The 21,372-nt window shown below is 51.4% G+C and overlaps 6 protein-coding genes across 6 annotated transcripts; 4 read left to right on the forward strand and 2 right to left on the reverse strand.

Moving 5' to 3' along the window:
* Nucleotides 1-891: 891 nt before the first annotated feature.
* COL26b_013949 (uncharacterized protein) lies at nucleotides 892-2,575 on the reverse strand (the record flags this gene model as incomplete). Its single annotated transcript, XM_053186533.1, has 4 exons — nucleotides 892-1,163; nucleotides 1,223-1,434; nucleotides 1,489-2,189; nucleotides 2,252-2,575. 4 exons carry the CDS (start codon nucleotides 2,573-2,575, stop codon nucleotides 892-894), a joined length of 1,509 nt encoding a protein of 502 aa, XP_053029521.1.
* Nucleotides 2,576-10,046: 7,471 nt separating this feature from the next.
* Nucleotides 10,047-12,060, forward strand: COL26b_013950 (uncharacterized protein; the record flags this gene model as incomplete). Its single annotated transcript, XM_053186534.1, has 8 exons — nucleotides 10,047-10,269; nucleotides 10,329-10,410; nucleotides 10,468-10,584; nucleotides 10,645-10,797; nucleotides 10,855-10,996; nucleotides 11,047-11,280; nucleotides 11,330-11,817; nucleotides 11,874-12,060. The coding sequence occupies 8 exons, from the start codon at nucleotides 10,047-10,049 to the stop codon at nucleotides 12,058-12,060; spliced, it is 1,626 nt and encodes a 541-aa protein (XP_053029522.1).
* A 758-nt stretch (nucleotides 12,061-12,818) lies between these two features.
* COL26b_013951 (uncharacterized protein) lies at nucleotides 12,819-13,886 on the forward strand (the record flags this gene model as incomplete). Its single annotated transcript, XM_053186535.1, has 1 exon — nucleotides 12,819-13,886. The coding sequence occupies one exon, from the start codon at nucleotides 12,819-12,821 to the stop codon at nucleotides 13,884-13,886; it is 1,068 nt and encodes a 355-aa protein (XP_053029523.1).
* A 636-nt stretch (nucleotides 13,887-14,522) lies between these two features.
* Nucleotides 14,523-16,322, forward strand: COL26b_013952 (uncharacterized protein; the record flags this gene model as incomplete). The annotated part of the gene is made up of 6 exons (XM_053186536.1): nucleotides 14,523-14,725; nucleotides 14,777-14,880; nucleotides 14,932-15,269; nucleotides 15,323-15,448; nucleotides 15,505-15,837; nucleotides 15,903-16,322. The coding sequence occupies 6 exons, from the start codon at nucleotides 14,523-14,525 to the stop codon at nucleotides 16,320-16,322; spliced, it is 1,524 nt and encodes a 507-aa protein (XP_053029524.1).
* An 871-nt stretch (nucleotides 16,323-17,193) lies between these two features.
* COL26b_013953 (uncharacterized protein) lies at nucleotides 17,194-18,654 on the forward strand (the record flags this gene model as incomplete). The annotated part of the gene is made up of 3 exons (XM_053186537.1): nucleotides 17,194-17,554; nucleotides 17,613-17,756; nucleotides 17,810-18,654. The coding sequence occupies 3 exons, from the start codon at nucleotides 17,194-17,196 to the stop codon at nucleotides 18,652-18,654; spliced, it is 1,350 nt and encodes a 449-aa protein (XP_053029525.1).
* Nucleotides 18,655-18,769: 115 nt separating this feature from the next.
* Nucleotides 18,770-20,332, reverse strand: COL26b_013954 (uncharacterized protein; the record flags this gene model as incomplete). The annotated part of the gene is made up of 1 exon (XM_053186538.1): nucleotides 18,770-20,332. The coding sequence occupies one exon, from the start codon at nucleotides 20,330-20,332 to the stop codon at nucleotides 18,770-18,772; it is 1,563 nt and encodes a 520-aa protein (XP_053029526.1).
* Nucleotides 20,333-21,372: the final 1,040 nt, after the last annotated feature.

Below are 21,372 nucleotides of genomic sequence, written 5' to 3' on the forward strand. Positions count from 1 at the left end.
GGGCCTTGGATAACCCTTCGAGATGTGGATGAAGCGTCGTTCCAGAACATTAGGGATCGACTACAAGACGACCTCGGGCAGATGCGACGGGAAATCATCTCTCGATGGAGATGCTTTCTCATGCAGAAGCACATTGGCAAGTGGCAGAAGGCTCACGAAGACCCAGACATGTCTGAAGTTCCGATTGATGAGGAAGACTGGTGTCTTCTGAATGATGACCCTGACTTGGAGCATGACACAATCGAAGGTCATTTATTCGATCGTGGTAGGAAGACGACTGGCGGGTCCGGTAGGACAGCTTGGTCCAGTGACGCCGGGAGCCACGTCAACTTCATTACCGACAAGTCCTCAGCAGTGGAAAGGAAAAGAATAGGAACATTCGACAACCACGTAACTCGTGACGATAGCTGCAGGGTGATTTTGCCACCTGGGTCTTGTTTAGGAGACCTTGTCGTTTCTTTTAGAGGAGCACGGGTGCCATTCGTCATTCGGCGTTTGGGAGAAGCATCCAACTATTATTCCGAGAAGACCGGAGTCTCTTCGAAGTCACCTTTCGAAATCCGTGCGTTTCTGAGAGGAATGCGATTTGAGAGGTGCAAACTGATTGGGGAGTGTTTGGTCAACGACTTCACTTACTTGACAGATAGCGTAGAAGAGGAGGCTGTTTTCGGAATGGAATAAGGAGGAAAGAAGTCACCCAATGTAAGAAAGTAATGTCATTAAAGTTTGGTCAGAATGCAGGCACGTCGAAGCCACTAAGAAGCACAATTGCGATAGAAGCCTCAAATAATTGTATGTAACTATGTAAAAGAAGAGAAGGTAAGGATGTCTATACAAATGCGGTGGGTTCAGCTACGAAGCCACCCAGAATTTGGTATGGTAAAGTTACTCTCAGTAACCAAGCTTGAAGCCACCCCAGCTGAGCTTGGTGAAGGTCAAGTCAGGGTCGTACTGGTCACGAATGGACCTCATTCTCTCGACATTGGCAGCGCCATACTGAGGGAGCGGCTTCTGGAACTCGCCAGCGTCACCCATGTAGATGAACTCGGTAGCGAGATCCTTGGCCTTATTGATCTCGTGGTGGTGGGCGAGAAGAGACTCGTGCCAAGCCGTCATTCGGAGATCGTCTTCGGCGCGAGCCCAAGAAGTGGTGAACTGCCACCCTGCATTGGTGTGTTAGTTCAGAATGAAGAGAGCCCAAGATTCGTACTATGTCACATACAGATGTAGGGCTGATCATTTTCGAGACCGAAGGTGTTGCCAATGCCGTTGGTCTTGGAGGGGTTCAGGGCAGATGCGGGAAGTAGGTTCAAGATGTAAGTAGGGCGAAGGCCTTCAACATCAGCGACATCCTGGATGGCTTCGACCCAAGACTGGTAGATCTCGCAGAGTCGGTCGGCATCGGGCTTGATGGTTTGGTGAGCGAACTGAATGCTGGCAAGATAGGTCAGCTACTGCTACTAAGGATCATCACAGCCCAAAGTTTACCGGAACATCTGGTTTGGAGATTCCATCTGGGCGTGCCAGTAGATGGGTTTGGTGACATTGTGGACGCGAGTGATAGCGTTAGGGATGACGGTGAAGTTGGCAAAACGGGAAGGGGGCGACTCGGTAGTCTCCTGAAGACCAAAGACCTGGGGGTTGGTCTCCTTGGTAGTCATGTTGTAGTTCATGTTAATGACAGCTCCGGCACCGACGCTTCCATCCTCAGAAAGAACCATGTCGCAGGCGGCCTTGATGAAATCGGGGATGGCATCCTGGGGGAAAACCTGCAAGGTGCTGGTGACCAGAGGGATGTCGTAGGTCTTCAAGGTGAACTTGGTGACGATTCCAAAGTTGCTGCCGCCACCCTTGAGAGCCCAGAAGAGCTCAGTGTTTGTGGTGTTGTCGGCCACGACCTGAGTGCCATTTCCGAGAACCACGTCGTAGCTGAGGACGTTGTCCATAGAGAAGCCATACTTGTTGAGAAAGTAGCTGACACCACCGATCAGGGTGAGGCCGGGGACACCAATGGTCTTGAGACGACCGCCGATGGCGTACTTTCCATAGGGTGCCAACTCCTGGTAGACATCCACCCACTTGTTGCCAGGTCCAACCTCGATGTTGTTATCGTCGGCGTTGACTTTGCGAGCGTTCAGTCCACTCAAGGCGAGAAGGATACCGTCGTCGATCGTGTTGGATCCGGGGTACTGTTGACACATTCCGTTAGTGGATAAGGGTCAGGAGAGTCGGCGCCAAAAGGATCACCCACGTTCATGTGACCACCACCCTTGACAGCAAAAGGGGCCTTGTTGGTGTGGAAGATCTGAACCGCCTTGGCAACATCATCCGCAGTACTCGGCATGTAGATGCACGCAGGGGAAAGGTTGGCCCTCTTATCCCAGACGTTGATACGCTGGGTCTCGTAGGCGGTCGAATTGGGGAAGAGGGTCGCGTTGGAGGCGATGGCACTTAGCTGGTCACAGGCAGCTCTAACGCTGTCGGTGACCAACAAGTCCCGGCGCCCGTACTTCGAGCTTCCGGCTGCAGCAGAGCCGGCCAGTAATAGGGCGGAAAGAACTGGGGGAGACAACATGGTTGGCGATCTGGGGTTGGGGATAATGGATGAAATGTGATTGAAACGAAAGAACGTGGGATGGTGAGTGTTTTGAGAGAAGACAAACAGAGAAAGGATGATATTTATCTATGATCGTGAGAGATGAACCATACCCCTATCTGATCATCTGTACGACCCTCCACTCCCCAAGATGCTGCTCAAAACCACTACTGCGCCCCTACTCGGAATTTCTCCATCAGTCCCATCTCTAGATCATCACCCATCTTGGATCGCAATCGGTCTCGGCATGTTGTGAAATCTCGGCGAATGCTGCTCAGCCTTACCTGAATGGATATACCGATGGCATTGATGGTACCGCCAGTATGGGCGGAACCAGTCCACAACAGCCTCCATTTGGCCTCCGTTGCCATCCACGAACCTGCACTAGCGCACGGCAGTCATACGTAGTTCATAGCCTGATGACGATTAAGCATGCATCTCCAGGTGCTCCATACCTAAGCGAATACATGGAAAGCGACGTGGCCCACGGTTGGGAAACTGTTTCCACAACACCAACCCGCAAGTGGCATCGGAGACGAGGCGATTTTCGTCTGAAGCCGCGTCTCTAATGCCGCTTGCTATCACATTTTACCCAATGCGGGGGGGCTTTGGAAATTGGAGTGACACATTACCATCCTAACGTCAAGCGTTGAGACGAACAGGGCTATTCGATTGAAGGAAATAAGCGGGTTTACACGTTAGCGATCTAATCCTTACGACGTATAGGATCGCCTTCTAGAGATTTTCTCACGGAGTAGTCCTGGTTCGGCGCAACTTCGGCAAGTCAGCCACACTGCATTTCCGTCGTATTGCAGAACGGACGTCAATGCGGCCAATCAGTCGCTTCGTCTATACGTGTATTGCTGCATCGTTGTAGCGTTTAGAATGGAATTCGCGTCGTTCTCTGAAACCAAAGAAGAAAGTGGACGGAATTCTTCCAGAACGCTTTACAACCCCAGATCAGAAACTTACATTTGACAAGTAGTTTGACTCGGTTCCAATAGGTGATCTACCGCTCATCTTGTTTCTGCCCTAACCGGCCTCCGATGATGTCCGGGGCGGCGGGGCCGGCTTCCAGGCCTCTGTCGTCACCAATCAGTGAGTCGAGAAACATCGGATCAATTGATCCAAGCTCAGCAGAAATGTTAGTCGGTGGAGGTAATAGAATTCGAGCGCGCTGTTTCATCGAATCAAAGTTTGACTCTAGCCGTAGAACAACGTCAATGGTCCGCGTGCCGCACCGGCCGGCGGTCGGACACTTGGAGAGCCTTCACACAGAGCTGAGCTTTTGTTGTCCGACACTGCCGGTACTCCGCCATCTCCAATCCACCATATCGCAGGTCCGACTTCGCGGCCTGGCCGCCGAATTTATACCCTCTGTGGACTCCATGCATCGAGCCCATGACAGAGTGACATAATCCTTGCACAGCTCATCGTTTTCTCCGCCCTCGCCGTTGCGCTGCTGGCTTATGGCATCCGCCTCCAATCACACATGGCCCGCGGCCATGTCCGAACTGAGACTCAGAGGCAATATCGGTGCCGCGACAGGTGGTACCCTGCTGCCGAATTCCGTCACGGTCAAAGCCTGGCTCGCATGCGTTGTATTGTCCCTTTTGAATGGCCTTCTAGACAGGGTGCTGCGCCATCATCAGAAAGGTGCGGCAAAGCGAGCTCTGGATGAGAGGCGGCGCCGACGACTTGGCGTATGGGAAGAACGACAACACAGCGGGCTCGAAAAGCTACACGAAATGCTTGCCGAGCTCGAAATCCCGGAAGTTGACTTGAACACCATCGACATGCACGAGTGGCTTGACTATGCTTTTTATCGATCATAACCTACCGCCATTTATCACTTAAGAATTCCAAGTCGAAGAATCAGGGTGTCACGAATGGTCCTTTGATTGAAGAAAGTCATGAATGGTAACGTCGTATCCGTTTCGTCCACTGAAGAGAGATACTGATTGATGATCTAGGCTCTGGCACCACTTCGCGGAAGCTGGCAAAGCTCTTTGGAGATGCTATCGCCTGGGAAATCAACAGAACCGAGATAGACAGCAGATAGGTTGTTAAAAAAGGCAGCACTATTTTTCTTTCGCTTGAAATTTACTGAACTATTTGCATCATTGCAACTGGTGGAAGCTTTACTTGTGGACTTGTCGCGGGTGCTTGCATCAAATCTGAATACTTGACACAATGCGCAACAGGCACACTAGCACATCCATTGAGATACACTCCATCAATTGGTATCTCAAAAACATTAACCAGACATGCGTCTTTTTATTGCAGCTACCCTCCCTGAGCAAATCACGACTTGTCAATATTCGCTCGAAGTTATTTTCAATTTAAATAAGGCCAATAAAAGTCAACTTTTAGTCCCACGGGAGTGGTCGGGGGCGGGATGTAAATAAGGTTCAAGATCCATGGGGAACTTGAACTCAAAGTTTGCGGCGGAAGCTTATCTTTGATATTGTAATTACGAGTAGAGACTTCTCCATAATTGCGGCCCGTTGTTTAGTAGTGTAACGTACGAGATTCAATTGCACTAGAATGGTTCATAAAGGCGTGTCAAGCGTTTTCAACTAGGTTTATCGGTCCTGAAAGTCGATTTCCACAGATGGCACCCTCATTCGCGTGTGGTGCCCCTTTTCAGCATGTGCAGGGGGATACAGAGGTCTAGGGAAATAATAGTCCGTTGAGACTTTCGGCGCCCGTGAGTTGAGCAGCATCAGAAAGAGGTTGCCCAGAGCTCAGAAAGCCCATGTCTAACCATGCGGCAGAGTCCAACGATCCTCCATCGAATGCTTTAAGCCAATCTGGAGGCTCATCCGTGTTTTCTTCCTCGTCTTGGGCAAAATCATTTTCTTTGGACTTCATAATCCTGCTCAGATCTGTTGCGAAAACACGGGCGAGGCCTTTATATAGATGGATCGGGGACGACGAAGGCAGTTGTTGGCCTAGCTTCTCCAGTCGTCTTGAAGTCGCCTGAACTTTGGTCGCAGCTTCAATTGCGTCGGAAGATGCGATGCATCCGCGCTTGATGGCCTAAGAAAGCAGTGCATTCAATGTCAGTCCGAGGGGAAGCATATGAGCTGAAAGAGAGACCCACCTGAATTATCTCGGTAATGGCGTGAGCAATCATGATATACATGTTGTTCTGTATTCCGAGAATCATCTCATGCAGAATTGCATCGTAGAGAATGACATTGAGCGCGCGCAAAGCAACCTTGAACGTTCGTTCAGTGACAATTGAAATCTCTGTCGATGCTTCGGTTTTGTCAAGGGATCTCATGTCCTTCAACGCAGTTGCGCTGAGCACCAACAGTGAATGACCCATGTAGAAATCGAGAATCGGAAGATACTGTGACGAAGGTGAGCCGTCTGGGGTACATCGGAGATCCCGAGTAGTCTCAAGGATCCCGAACGCTTCCGAGTGCCAGCCCAACAGGGCTGAAAGGCTTCTATCTACGAGCGAATGTTTTCCTAAAGCTGTCAACTGTGGTACTGGTCAGCGGACACTGATGCTCCATCTAGACAGAGTCCAGTAGCAATTTACTCACAAGCTTTCCTCTGATCTCTATGATACCGCAGATCATACGATCGGTGGGACTTGTCATCGGTTTCCGCCACCAATCAGGTACGGATTGGGGCAACTCGCTCCACGAAACACTGAGATAACGGCCAGTGGTGATCCCAAACGATTTTTCAGCAAGAAAAACATAGATCCAAGTTGTCTCAAAGTTTCGCGTGAGGCGTTCCTTCCACTCACTGGTCGCGTTTGGCCGGGCTGCGTTCACCAGCTTTGCAACGGCATCAGGGGAGTTGATGCCTATCTCTCTTGCCAATGGTGCGATCTAGTGAATTCACAGGTAGTAGTCAGTGACAGTGCTCAGTTGCCAGATGCTGCAACCATTTACCTACATAACTGACTTGAAGCCAGTAAGGATCATCCGCATGTCCTTCGCAAAGAGGTGCCCAGTATTTCAAGTTGATGATGGCTTGAATCAGCTCCACCGATCTGACGGACATGGCTATGGACCATCTTACGTTGGCCTCGGCGATCGATAGCAATGTAGGGTATAGAATCCGGTCTCTAGCTCGACCCGAGATGCCGCATCCCATCGCGCAAACAACAGAGAACAGCGTAAACGAGATTGAGTAGACGTATTCGGAGGTGTGGAGTACAGGGTCTAGAAGGCCGACGAAAGAGTTGCGTATTTGGAAGAAACTTGAACCCAATACCTTGATCAGTCCTAAACCTGACGCGATATCAGAAGGGCCACACTTACAGACTCCAGTACAGTTCCACGTCCTCCTTATCAATCAAACGGGCAATTATTGGGTCGCAGGCATCGGCTTCTAGTTTGAGAGTGCTGTCTATCGACTGGGATGCTAAGATCTGCCAGTCCTTAGGGTAAGTAATCCGAGGTGCTGGCCACCATCTTGTCAGCAATGCCATGTTACAGGAGATATTATATGAGTAATTATTACTGAAATATGTTTCGAGGCGTTTGTAAATGGGGTCTGGGCTTTCAGCATGATTAAAATGTGCGGTCAAGTCTGGGTCAAGAATGGGTGAAGCTCCCTCATATTGCGAAGGAGTCATATCTGCTGCAGCTGCGGCCATAATATGATAAGGTGACACCACGGAGCTTTGATCGCTTGGTGTGAAAACCCGGCCAAGGCTTTGTCGGTGATTGTCGTGGGGGAATGACTCATGATATTGAGTCGCAACGTGGATGCAACTGGAGACTGCATCTTCGGCGATGGTAGGGGCAGGTTGAGGTCTTGAAGGTATCGGTGGTGTCGTTACAAATGTCTGTCCGCTGTGTTCGCGAAGGAGGGCAGCGATGACCTGGGCACGCAAGGGGCTCTCGTTGATGCGTGCGAGTATCTTTTCCACGGTGTCCGGCTTACTGGCTCGAAATCAGCCAATGAAATATTTAACTCTCGCAAGGAGTCTTCGTACTTTACACTTCCGTGCTTGCGACCTCTTTGAGAGCCAGATGGATATAGGCAGGCTCGATCCTGAGAAACACATCGCGAACTGCCTCATGATGTCAGCGGTTGAGTCCATCTTGACTGCGAACAGATGAATATTCGACTTACCAAGGCAGGCGACGATCGCATCGTTGTCTTGCTGATCGGCAATTGAAGCACGCAGTCGGATGGACCGAAGGAACGCCGCCGTCACTTCCAGAGCCTCTTGAAAGCAGTTGCTGTTCTTTCCTCTCTGGTGCAGAGGTAGTCGAAGCCTGCTGCGGTGGCTGCTGTTCCTCGGTTGGTTCCTGTTCCAAACCGTCTGATCCCATTGGACTATAAGATTGCTCAAACAGGGGCAATGTTGTGCAAGCCGCAATAGATTGCGATTGATGGAATTTCGCGTGTAGTTGATGTGTGATTCATCGCGGGGTTTAGATCAAATGACCGCGGGGCTTAAATCATGTGGCCGTGCGCCTTTGTCTCTTTCGACTATGGTGTCCAGCCACATAAATTCGGACCTAGCGAAGGCTGATCGGTTAAAGCACATGTTGTCGACATGATGGGCATCTCATATGAGAATAGATAAGGTAGTGAATTGATGTTGAAACCTTGTAAACCGACTAATGCCAAGGATCACGTCCTCCCTACACACGTGCGGGAGGGACCAGATAGAGGACAGTATTCTGAGCCCAATCAATTCTTTTCGTTCGTCGGGTTAAAGCCAATTTTGGCATGCATAGATTCAGCCGGTGTTCCAAAAAAAAAACATCATATCGAACAAAGTTGGCACTCAGGACGGCTATGTGATGAATTTGCCCGGACGTCAGATCACTGGGATTGGGCACTTGTTGAGGCTACTGAATGCTGCTTTTCTTGCACACTGTGGTAGCGCTAGCATTCCGTTTTAATAGCAAGTAACATCGTGAATTACAAATGATCATGACCGGGAGAGTGGACAAACACAACCATCCCCTAAACACAGATTTTCGTCGTCGCCTGCTCAGATGGCCCAACATCGGTGCTCGTCGCCGACACCGAGTCGAGGCTTTCGCAACGAAAGATTCCTCGGGTCAGAAGGTGGAAACGACCCACAGCGCCCGCTTTTTAAATGACTGCAGGCGGTTGACAGTGGGAACGACAACGCGGGGATGTAGCCCGAGGAAAGCCGGCCGGAGCCGAGATGGGTCGGATGGGCCCCCTGCAAAGACTGGGAGACAGGCCAATAAGTTCATGATGTCATGTTCATGTCGAACGAGAATAAGAGTTCGTATTTCAGGGACAATAACCCTGAGCTAAGTGGCAAGAGCTTCCACCCAGTACGATATACCAATGTAGAGAGACAGATGGAAAACCAGATGCCAAGCAAGAGACTTTGATTGCCTGACACCAGGGTCAAGAGGCGGATCTAGGTTGGCCTCTCCAGCTGTACAGATTGCACCTCGCGTCAGGCTCTTGTACCTACTCAATGTACTACGGGGAGCCAATCAGGACGTATTTGAATCGTCTGTGGCATCTCCATCAGTACTGCAGATTATGATTATTGCCTGGCATGAGTCGGCGAAGCAGGATCCAAGTCCGGCCCGGTTACCCCGGCCGATGCCGCAGAATCCGGCAGATGTCGGCAAAACACGCAGAAACCCAAGCGTCCTGAGATGATCTCATGTATTTGGATCTCGTTATCTATCCCATGATCTCGCGCACGCCACCTGAGGAAGGTTCCCGGGCAGGTGGCTCAACAGAGGCCAACCAACGTGGCGCATCCCGAGAATGTGGAACGTTACCGAGGTCAACCAGAAGTCTGGAATAGAGACGAGCCATCAGAAAATATGGTTCCTAGTTTCACCAAACAGTGAAGGCATGTTCTAGCCGTTGCGACTGACCCACGCCGCGGCATAGTTAGCAGCGTACTCTCGGGGAACCCGGAGCCGACAGCACCGCTCACCCCATCGGCAAAGGATCGCCAAGCGACGCCATGGACCAACCCGTCGTTCGTCTGCTCGACGCCTTTAACCCCTCCAATCACGACGCGCCTCGGCGATCCGGTTCAATTTCCTACCGCGGCTCTTCGCTGCGCTCCGATGTGCAATGCCGGACACAACCCGGATTTCGCATCCCACCTTAGCACCACACGCCGTCAACCTCCTCATGTGATCGGCCGGGGGATCGCGCGGTCTGGGGTATTGCGGGGATAGCTCAGCTGTTTCGATGAACCCACGGATGTGGATACGCGGTGGGTTTGGCACCTCACGCGTTGGCGTTGCATGGCTTTTTCTTGGGTGGCATGGTTGCAAGCCAAGGGAGCGTGGGAGAAGCGAGCCATTGGGATGATGCAGTTGGAGCTTATAAAAGAGGTGTGCGCCTGCGAGGGCTTGCAGAGGTGGTTGGCTTTTTGACTGTCCGCCCTTCTGAGCTTATCATCTACCTTCAAAAGTAACAAGAAGTTAACGAGTTTCGTCTCCTGCCTGCCACCATGGCTGCGCCAATAAACGACGAGAAATATGACCACACTAGTAGCGACGTGAGAGAAGATGCGCCTCCCGCAGAGGTCGCTGCGGTCGTCGCACACGAGATCGCGCACGAAGTCGACGATAGCAAGTACTCGCCTTGGACCAAGTCGATGTTCACCCTCTATGGCGTTCTTTTCGTCGCATACTGCTGCGGTGCCCTCAATGGGTACGATGGATCGCTTATGGGTATGTCAGGCCTCACATGTGGACGTAGCAAGGGGTGCAGATCGCTAATCGTGTGCCAGGTGGTCTCAATGGCATGACCTCGTACCAACGAACTTTCAACATGACAACCTCGGGCTCATCCACCGGTATCGTCTTCATGATGTGAGCGACGCTTTGCGTTATGAATCTAAGGACTTGGTTTCTGACGAGGGGTCTTAGGTACAACGTCGGCTCTGTAGCTGCCATCTTCTTCACCGGGCCCGTGAATGATCTTTTCGGCCGCCGCTGGGGTATGTTCACGGGTGCGGCTTTGATCATCGTCGGCACCGCCGTGCAGTAAGAACACCCTCTACAATTTGAACATTTGCAAATCCGCATTACTAACAACAATATTAGAGCAACGAGCCACGACATTCCTCACTTCCTGGGTGGACGTTTCATTCTGGGTTTCGGTGTCTCCTTCTGCTGCGTTTCTGCGCCGACCTACGTGAGCGAGCTGGCCCATCCCAAGTGGAGAGGAACGCTCACTGGCTTGTACAATTGCATGTGGTAAGTACAGACAAAGACCTGTGTCATTTGAAGTCCCGATATTCTAACCAAGAACAGGCCTGTTGGATCAATCATTGCAGGATGGGTTGTCTACGGCTCTTCATTCATCCCCGGAGATGATGGATGGAGGATCCCCGTCTGGATCCAAATGGTCACTAGCGGCATCGTGCTTATCTTCGTCTTCTTCCTCCCCGAGAGCGTAAGTCGCTATCTTCCCTTCCCAATGACTTTGCTGACAGGTGGAAATAGCCTAGGTGGCTCGTTGCCAACGATCGACATGAAGAAGCTGCCAAGATTCTTACCAGGCTTCACGGCGAGAAGGATCCCGAGCACCCGATTGTACAACTGCAGATGAAGGAGATGATGGCGCAGATTTCCAGCGAGGCTAGTGACAAGAAGTGGTGGGATTACCACGAACTCTGGAATACCCATTCTGCGCGCAGGAGATTGATCTGCGTCATTGGCATGGCCATTATGGGACAGGTACTTACGGCTCAGCTCATTCTTCTGATTTCATCACTAACAGCTGCAGGCCTCCGGAAACTCACTTTCCAGCTACTACCTTGTCACTATGATGAACACGGCCGGAATCGTCCAAGAGCAGAAGGTCCTCGCTCTCAACGCAGTCAACAGTGTTCTCGGTCTTCTCGGCAGTGTTGTCGGTGCCCGCCTGACTGACAGGGTTGGCCGTCGCCCTTTGCTCATCTACAGCATTCTCTTCTGCAGTATGACTTTCGCCGTTATGACCGGAACATCTAAGATGGCTGTTGACAACCCGGACAACACCAATGCTGCGAACACTACCATTGCCTTTGTGTACCTTTTCGGTGTTGTCTTCTCGCTCGGATGGACGGCTCAGCAGAGTATGTATATCGCCGAGACCTTGACGACTACCACCCGTGCCAAGGGAACTGCCGTCGGCAACTTCGCGTCGTCCGCCATCTCTCTCGTTCTCGCTTACAGCTCTGGGCCTGCTTTTGAGAAAATTGGATACTACTTTTATCTCGTCTTCGTCTTCTGGTAAGCAACACCTGGAGGATGAATTATAGAGAAAGACAACTGACATGACAATTTAGGGACATTCTCGAGGCCATCTTCATCTTTTTCTTCTTCCCTGAGACCAAGCATCGTACTCTTGAGGAATTGGAGGAGGTGTTCTCCGCACCAAACCCTGTCAAGAAGAGCTTGGAACCCCGCAGTGCTAGCACGGTGCTAGAGACAATGAAGGTTCCGAACGAGAAGTTTGATGTTGAGCACGTTTAATGTTACAACTCGAATCACAGAACGAAGTTGATGCTTAGATGTCAAAAATTGGTAATGAGGCTTGGATACCCGTACAAAGGGACGTGTAATTGAGTAATTGGTAGATGGGTCATAACATAATTGGATTGAAGACCCTTCGGGTTTCGATTCGCAATATCACAACCAAGGCTGATAGATATATTGCGGTTCTTGCCGTTGGTTGTCACTATGTATGAGTACTCTGCAAGCAGGACGTACACACGTCAAAAATATTGATTCAGTCACCCCTGATGTAGCGGGCTACGGAGCTGGGGCCAGCAACTGGGTCACGTCGGCGCCGATGCGGAAACGCTCACGACCGGCCGTCATAGAGAGAGCAGGCTGTAGCCGGAAGAGTTTGGTTTACGATCTGGTGACCAATTTGTGGCGGCATCGTATTTCATAATGCATCTTCTGGTCGGACAACTTCCGAAAGTTGGGGGTAGAAGACGTCGGCTTTCTCACCGACGCATCTTCCCGCATGGAAACAACACGGAGCAGTCCAGGAGCGGGGAACTGCCGCCTTACCAACAACATCACCTTAGCATGCGTGAACATGATCCACATAGCACGCAATACAAGCGGATAAAATGAGCACTTAAAGTTACCGACTTCTCGTTTGGATACTTCCTTGACCAGCCACACCTTCAGAGGACGAGTTACCCAAGTTTATGGCCCGGCTCTTATCCCAATTGTCGTCAATTCCAATCCCTGTATTCAACATCTCCAAATACTCCAACATGGCGGGGAAGAAACCCATCGTCCTGCGGCTTGGCGAGGACATCAAGTACAATCACGACTACTACAAGAACGCCTTCACAGAGCGATTCGATGTCGTGGCGAACGAAGAACCCGACCGGGCATCCTTCATCGAAGCCTTGAAGTCAAAGAAGTATGGAGATTTCTCAGCGATCTTCCGTCCACACTTCCAAACGGGCGGTGAGATGGGCCAATGGGACGACGAACTGATTCCCCTTCTGCCACCGTCGGTACGCATATTCGCTTCCGCCGGTGCAGGGTTCAACTGGGCGGACGTCGACGCGCTTGGCCGCCGGGGTGTCTGGTACGCCAACGGTGCCGGTGCCAGCGACGAAGCCGTCTCAGACACAGCGCTCTTCATGATTCTCTCGGTATTCCGCAACTTCTGGCGGGCGCAGCGGGCAGCGAGAACATGTGACCCAGAGCAGTTCACAGCCATGCATAAATTGGTTGGGAGTATCTCATGGAACCCTCGTGACCATGTCCTCGGTATCGTGGGCTTGGGTAACATCAGCAAGAAGCTCGCCTACAAGGCTCGCACCGCCCTTGGAATGAAAATTCACTACTTTGACGTCGTCCGCTCGCCGCCCGAAGTTGAAAAGGAGCTGGAAGCGACTTTCCATTCCAACTTGCATGAGCTGTTGGCCGTATCGGATTGTGTTACGTTGCATACCCCGCTGAACGCGCATACCCAAGATCTGTTCAACCGCGAGACATTTTCAGCGATGAAGGATGGTGCGAGACTAGTCAACACGGCACGTGGGCAGCTAGTACAGGAAGATGCGCTTATTGAGGCCTTGCAGAGTGGAAAGTTGTCGGCTGCCGCGCTGGACGTACACTACCTCGAGCCGCAGGTTTCAAAGGTGCTTGCGGACATGGATAATGTGACATTGACATGCCATAATGGTGGTGCAGCCTTGACGACAAGGATGAACTTCGAGCTGAATGCTATGAAGAATATTGTTGAAGTTGTAGGGGCAAACGGTGATTTCGTTGGCGAGCCGTTGACTCCAGTCAACAGGAAGGCATTTGAGTCTGCCTCTAAGTAGAAGACTTCAGCGTTAAACTCGAATAGACCGGCATGATTCCAACACCAGTAAAGCTGCCGATGAAAGACGCTCTCGAGGCTCTATGTTGCTTCAATTCGCATCAATGATGGGGCATCGACTCCTCTCTAATTTGTAATATTGGATGGCAAAGTTACCACGGTGTCGTACATCTGCAGCTATCTGCCATTGGATGAAGGACCAAAAGGCGCAACACAAGCTAAGTGCCGACCGTTTCATCGGCTCTTTTCCGAATAAAAGTCTCGTGTAGACGGAAAAGCAGATCATTCGATCACTTCTCCAAATCTGGTCATCAACCTGCCAATTTGTAGCCATCGGCATTCTCACCGATGATCGGCTGCCTCTCCCGGGAGGCTACTTCAAGGGGATTCAGTGCCCGCGACCCGTTCTTTCCCCGCAAGCCAAGAATCTGGGGCCCCAACATGGGGAAGCCCCCACGGTTCGATGTAATCCACCGGCGTTCTCGCCGGAACTCGCCCAATCCTTGTCATGTTTATGAATCTCCCCAAGCTGTTTGGGCCTTCTGTTAAATACGCTGGGGCTGTGAACATGTTTCGTCTTTCAGACGGAGCAGGTGAACCAGACTTTGCTGGATACAACCCGAATCCGATCACCAAAATGGCAGACGCGATTCAAGAGCAGAAGTACGAGGCCGAGCACGCTGAGAAGCGTCGCGCTCTCCAGCCTGACGAGCTGCCGCTCCCGCAAGAGTTGGAACACCTTGGTGGCGACGAGCTGAGGCTACTGGATAGGAGCTTGACGCGGCGGCTGGATTTAACCCTTATGCCCACCGTCTTCATTCTGTTCCTGTTAAATATTCTGTTAGTGATGTAACCTGGAAACGAAGACTTTGGTACTGACTTCTTGATCAGGGACAGAAATAACATCGCCAGTGCCAAGATCGCAGGAATCACAGATACCCTGAACATGACCAACAACGAATACAACACTTGTCTTCTCATGTTCTACGTCGGGTGTATGGCACTTCTAGTCACTATTTCTTGATCTGACGGCTGACGTTTCTCAGACTGCATTACTCAGGTTCCCTCAAATCTTATCATTGGAAAGGTCCGACCATCACTTTACATCTGTCTCATCACGTCGCTCTGGGGCATTCTGTCTATGAGCCAAGGATTCGTGAAGAACTTCTCGGAGCTTGCCGCAGTTCGTTTCATTTTGGGACTGGTAGAGGCCCCATTCCTTCCGGCTGTGTTTGTCCTGATGTCATGCTGGTACACTCGCAAAGAGCTACCGCCGAGAATCGCAATCCTGTACGGCGGCAACATGGTTGCGACTGCATTCTCTGGGCTTATCGCAGCTGGAATCATCTCGAGGATGGAAGGCAAAGCTGGAAAGCCCGCATGGGTAAGTCTTCTACTATAGGTATTCGAAGAACGTCTCATACTAATGTTATTCAGGAATGGTTGTTTATCATTGAGGGCGCCATGACCGTAGTCATTGCGTTGTTGCTTCTGCCTCTTCTCACAGATTACCCACTGCAGAGCAAACACCTCTTCATCTCCCGCGACCAGCAGTTGTACGCCGTAAGTCATCGTTCTATCTCATCATGCATCTTTCTCGACTGACCTCGAAATAATAGGAGTGGAGAATTCGAAAGGAGAACGCAGGTATCATCGACGAGGACCCAGAGTCCATCTTCTGGGGTCTTAAGCAAGCCCTCATTGACCCCAAGCTTTACCTCTTCATTATCCAACAAATGGCTCTCATCACAGCCCAGTCGTTCAACAACTTCTTTCCTTCCATTGTCGGAACCCTTGGCTATGGCCGCACAACGACGCTTCTTCTCACTTCGCCGCCTTACTTCTTCGCCTTCCTTGTGTCTCTCTGCGTTTCTTTCCATGCTGCACACAAGGATGAGCGTGGATACCACATCGCGATCCCGATGGTGTTTGCCCTCCTCGGCAACATCTTGGTATGTTTCCGTTTCCAAAATTTCCGTTTATCTTCTGTGGAGACAGTTGAGCTAACTGTAAACAGGCAATGTTCGTCAACTCATTAGGTGGACGCTACTTCTCCATGTTCCTCATGACTGCTGGCTCATATGCACCCTACAACCTGTGTGTCAGCTGGCTATCCGCGTCTCTCCCTCGTCCACGAGCCAAGCGTGCTGCTGCACTTGCCATCGTAAACTTCATGGCCGCCGGTGTTGCACACTTCTACACCAGCTACATGTTTCCGGATAGCCAGAAGCCTCGATACTACGCTGGCGGCGGAGTCATGTCTGGTGCTTGCTTGGTCTGTGCAGGCACGGCGTTGTTTATCAAGTACTATTTGAAGAAGCAGAATGCCAAGTTCGAGGAGGAAGAAAGGGCTGGCAATGTGAGCCACAATCATATCTCGGGCTCAAAGGCTGGACACGGCGGGGAGGGGGTTGTCAGTTTCCGTTATGTGCATTAAATGCTGCACTCGTCTGAATGCAATCAATGATGTCAAGCCGTTGAAATTTTACTGTTCTTGACTGAATTGCTTGGCTGGAGAGAACCGCCAAAGGTGTAATCAAAGACCGACTTGATTTTAGTAATTGCGTTTAGACTCCAGATAAGCCGTCGGCAAAAGAACAGACGATCGGCTATTTTTTTAAGCTTACTCGCCAGGGTCGACCCCGTTCCCAGCATTTCCCCATGGCGGTGCGGAGGGGGACAGGAGCATAGTGGGGAGATTTGTCCACGGCAAGCTACCCACATCGGCTGCTTTTGTTTCTTTGGCATGGAGTATTCCGGTCGGTGTCTACCAAGTTCCCGGAGCCAAGAATGTCGGGACAGATGTCGGCGGCAGTGGTGCAAGGGAATAAATACCTATCTCTACCGCCAAGTCCCTCGGCCCCGGTTGCAAGTGGGGATAGCATCAAAACTGCTGGCTGGGTTCTTGGCAGTCATCCGTTCAAGTAAACAGGGCCGCGACACTGGGTTTCTGTCGCACATTTGACTGGCAGAGCAGTTTGACACTTCCCCGCACTACCCACCATTGGGATAAACAACGAATTGAAACGATCGATGAAGAGCCGACGAGCGGTTCAAGGCCACGAGGGCCAAGATTTTAGAATGAGGGCCATGAGGCTCGTCATCCGCTCATCGGCGGTATTACACGTCTGCCCAGGCGGTATTTTGGAGGAGAAGATAAGCATGACATTTATTGATTAGACATCGAGTCTGGATGGGAAATGCTGTATAAAGAGGCGACCGTCTACCATGTCTGACTTGGTTTTGAAGTCCTTCCGTCAAGCTCTGTCTTCAAGAACACATAGGACGTCATCGTCAAGTCAGACAGCATGGGTATCAGAGGTCTTTCAAGCAAGCTCATCTTGGCTCTTGGCGCGAGCTCGGCAGTAGCATCTTCTGTCCTGCCCCGCCAGTCTAACAGCTCGAGCCCCGACATCAGCCCGTACTTTCAGTCCATCTCCGACTATGTCGACTCCATTGTCGATGAGTTGTGGCCAATCAACCAGGAGATCCACGACAATCCGGAGCTTGGATATGAGGAGGTGGAAGCGCATAAACTCCTGACCGATTTCATGGAGGCTCATGAGGGATGGAACGTGACCAGGTCCATCTACAACATCAGCACTGCCTTCGTAGCTGTCTTCGAGGGAAGCGGAGATGGTCCTATTGTGTCTTTCAATGCCGAATATGGTACGTGGGCACTCAATTGGAACAATGATCATCAGGATTATGCTGACCCTCGGCTTAGATGCTCTTCCTGGTCTCGGCCATGCGTGCGGCCATAACCTGATCGCGACTGCATCCGTCGGTGGTGCGCTTGCCACCGCTGAGATCATGCGTGCTGAGAGCCTCCCTGGAAAGGTCATTCTGTTCGGAACGCCCGCTGAAGAGAGTAAGATGCATTTTGGAAAGTCGAAATCTGGATACGAAGCTGAAAATTCTCAGGTCTCGGCGGCAAGGTCAAGCTTCACGAAGCCGGTGCCTTCACTGATCACAATATCGATATTTCCCTCATTACTCACCCGACCAACGGCGGCGATTCCCCTTACATGATCACCACCTCCACCGACCGTTTCGAAGTTGAGTATTACGGCAAGGAGGCTCACGCTGCTGCCTCCCCTTGGGAGGGTATCAACGCCCAAGACGCCCTCATTGTCGCAAACAACGCCATTGCCCTCCTCCGCCAGCAGACGCGGTCCACCGACAAGATCCACGGCATTATCAGCTCTGCTGGCTCTCGAATCAATGTCATCCCCGCCCTTGCGGAAGCCTCCTTCCAGATCCGTTCCGCAGACAACGTGGCTCTAGAGGAGTGGACCGATCGCGTGATGAAGTGCTTCGAGGCCGGCGCTCTGGCGACTGGCGCCGAGCTGAATCTGACCATGAGGCCGTACGGCTACGACAACATGGTCAGCAACGACCTCTTGGCGAGCTCGTATTCCAAGTACTTCACTGAGCTTGGCGGCGAGGTTCCTGATGCCGAAGTCGACAAGCTGCGTGAGCCCACTGGAAGCACTGACCAGGGAAACCTGAGCCATGACTTCCCTAGTATCAGCCCGTTCTTCGGCATCACTAACGAGAACGGAAGTGTGCCTGATGGCGGTCCCCACACTGCGGCTTTTGAGGTTGCTGCTGGTAGCAGAGCGGCGTTTGACAAGGCTATCATGGTTGCAAAGGGTATTGCTGGTGTTGCCGTTGATGTGCTGACTGTTGACGGTCTTTTGGGCCAGATTAAGGAGGAGTTTGAGGCTACGCAGGAGAAGCGCAGAAGACGTCGCGCTAGTTTCTAGTGTTTTTGACGCCAATGATAGTTTATTAATTCTAAATTTTGGAATACTGCTTTGACATCTGTTGAATACTATTACATCTGTTTTGGATGACGTCAACTTCTTCCCGTGTTTCTCGTTAAGTGCCAATAATAACAGAAGCAGCCTGTTCCACCATGGCGTACAAAGGTGCCATCAAATGAGCCGCAATGGGGACGGGTAAGAAGCCTTTCACGCCCTTGACCTTGAAATTGGAGTCGACAACACTGCCCATCGCACAGGTTCCGTGGGGATGCCATGTAGTAACGCCGCTTTCGGCCAAACGGTAGTCAAGGTACTCGTCAGTGTCTTCCAGCGAGACTGACTCGGTGTTGTCAGGAGCAGTTTCTCCAACAATGTACTCTTTGCCGAAGGCAGTATCTAGCATCAGCTTCGTCATCTGACGGATGCCCTCCCGGTAGACATGACGATCGACCTCCGTGTCGAGATAGTTAAGGTTGATGACGGGACTATCTGCAGGATCAGCGGATGCAAGACTGACTGTCCCGCGAGATGTAGGCAGAAACGAGACAATGTTGGTGTAAATATGCGAACCGTCCATCGGAACAGAGGGATTGGAGGCACTGTAGGCCTGGTAAATGACGAAGTTCTCGAGGAAGGTGCGGTTGGCCTTGAGCAGAGAGTGAGATCCAGCGTCTGGGGCAACTCCTTCATCCTTCTCGATGGCAGAAGCAAGACCAGTCTTATCCACCCCCGTTGATGTCACCCAATCAATAGGGTACCCCGTGCTGAATTCGGGCTGACTAAAAATTGGGTTACTGGATCCGAGTGCGTAACCATTCTCCGGGCTTCTGAGCTTCCAATATTGGTAGAACGACATGTGGTCAATCAGGTTTTTACCGACCTCGGGGAGATCTAATTTCACGCTGATATTGTGCTTCTCTAATGCTGCCGCTTCACCGATACCAGACAACATGAGGAGTTGCGGAGAGCGATAGGCACCAGCGGCTGAGATAACGTTGTTGGCGAAAATCTGGGTGCCATTGGCAAGCTGGACGCCAGTAGCTTGCAGCTCTCCATTGTCAACACCACTGGAAAGCAGGATCTTCTCAACAAGCGTCTCGGTGAGAACCTCGATACCGTCGAGAGGATTCACCACAGGGGTCAGTTGACGAATGCCATGGCGACGGGTCTCGGTCAGCTCAGCGCGCCCGATGTTGTCGCCCGCATTGCTGTCGAGGTCTGGGAGCTCAGAAACTCCAAGTTCGTCCCAGCCGCTGGCAACAACATCACGCAAAGGGTACGCACGACCGGTCGAAGAGACAGAAGCCACGTGAAGAGGTCCACCGTTACCGTGCTGGGCGGCGTTGTTGCTGTTGAACCAGTCTTCGGCCTTTTTCATGTAAGGCAACTGGTTTTCATAGCTCCAACGCTCGTCGCCGCCGAGGCCCTTGCCTTGATTGAACACAAGAGTGCGGTTATTTAGTGCTGCGACTGATTCGGTCGGGTACTGCCAGTCAAGCTCCCCACCCATGAGATTAGTGGCATTGGTGTATAAGATGTCCGTTCGAACTCGAGTATCTTCGCCGGCTTCGATGAGCAGGATACTCAAAGAGCTGTTGTATTCCAGCATCCGGCTTGAGATGACTGAGCCGGTGAGGCCACCGCCGACGATGATATAATCCCAAACATTGGACAGCATTGTGACTCCCACACTCGGCTCCCGACGAGATATGCGAATTGAGAGGGGATCCTGGTGAAGTCAGACCACGTGGAAGAATCGCGATGGCCAACAGAAAATAGGACTCTTGAGGAAGCCCGGGCTTTTATACGAAGACGCGAGCCCTACCTACCCTAGTATACCATCAGTGAGTTGTTCAAATTTCGCATTCAATGCCAAGAAGTCAGCCCACTGGACCGCTTGCCTGGATGATACTCTGAGGGTTCCCCGGGCGCATCGACTGGTGTTGGTAGCTACTGAGTCTGCAGGCTGTGGATCTGCAGCTAGGCTTTAGGAGACGAATATGGATCGTCTTCCGCACCGGATGCGCAGGGTCCGCTTTCTGCGTCTACTTGCGAAAAGTGACATGGCATCATAATTCCAGGCACTGATGGTGTTCCGGGCTTCCAAGCAGCAAGCTCCTCCGGATTTCAGGCTGCCGCCCTTACCTACATGAAGTGCGCATTGAAATGTCTTCTCAAGTTTGATTTGAGGGAACTGAATACTACGAAACAGTCCCGTACAAGACTTGGCTTCGACCTTTGGATGAAGACTCTGGCTGGGGAGCAGATAATGCAAGTCAGTCCCACACAGCATCATCGCTTGAAGTCATCGTAGGCGATCGTTCGAGGGAGAAAGTGACTGCAGATTTGGTGTTGGAGGGGCGGTATTCTGTGAATCTGTTGACATGTTGATCCGCAGATACTTTCAATTATCCTTACTGAATCAATGACCTTGACATTCAACCCCTGAGAAGCGGTTTCTCAACCTCGATCTGGGCTGAAGCCGATGGCATAGCTCAATCCAATCTCCACTTATCGCCGAAGATTATGGGCCCAGAACTCGTATGACCCACCTGTGATACGACCTTGTGTTGGAAACTTGTCAGGGCGACAGCGTGGCTACCAGCGAGTAACGGCATAACTGTCTTGATTGATTTTCTATGTTGTTGTAAAGGATAAGTGGCCAATTGGCCAGATACATCGAGATGTGCTACACTACATGAAACAGATGCAAATAAG

The sequence above is a fragment of the Colletotrichum chrysophilum genome (assembly GCF_026319265.1).
Source record: "Colletotrichum chrysophilum strain AFK26 chromosome Unknown scaffold_271, whole genome shotgun sequence".
Taxonomy (NCBI): Eukaryota; Fungi; Ascomycota; class Sordariomycetes; order Glomerellales; family Glomerellaceae; genus Colletotrichum; species Colletotrichum chrysophilum.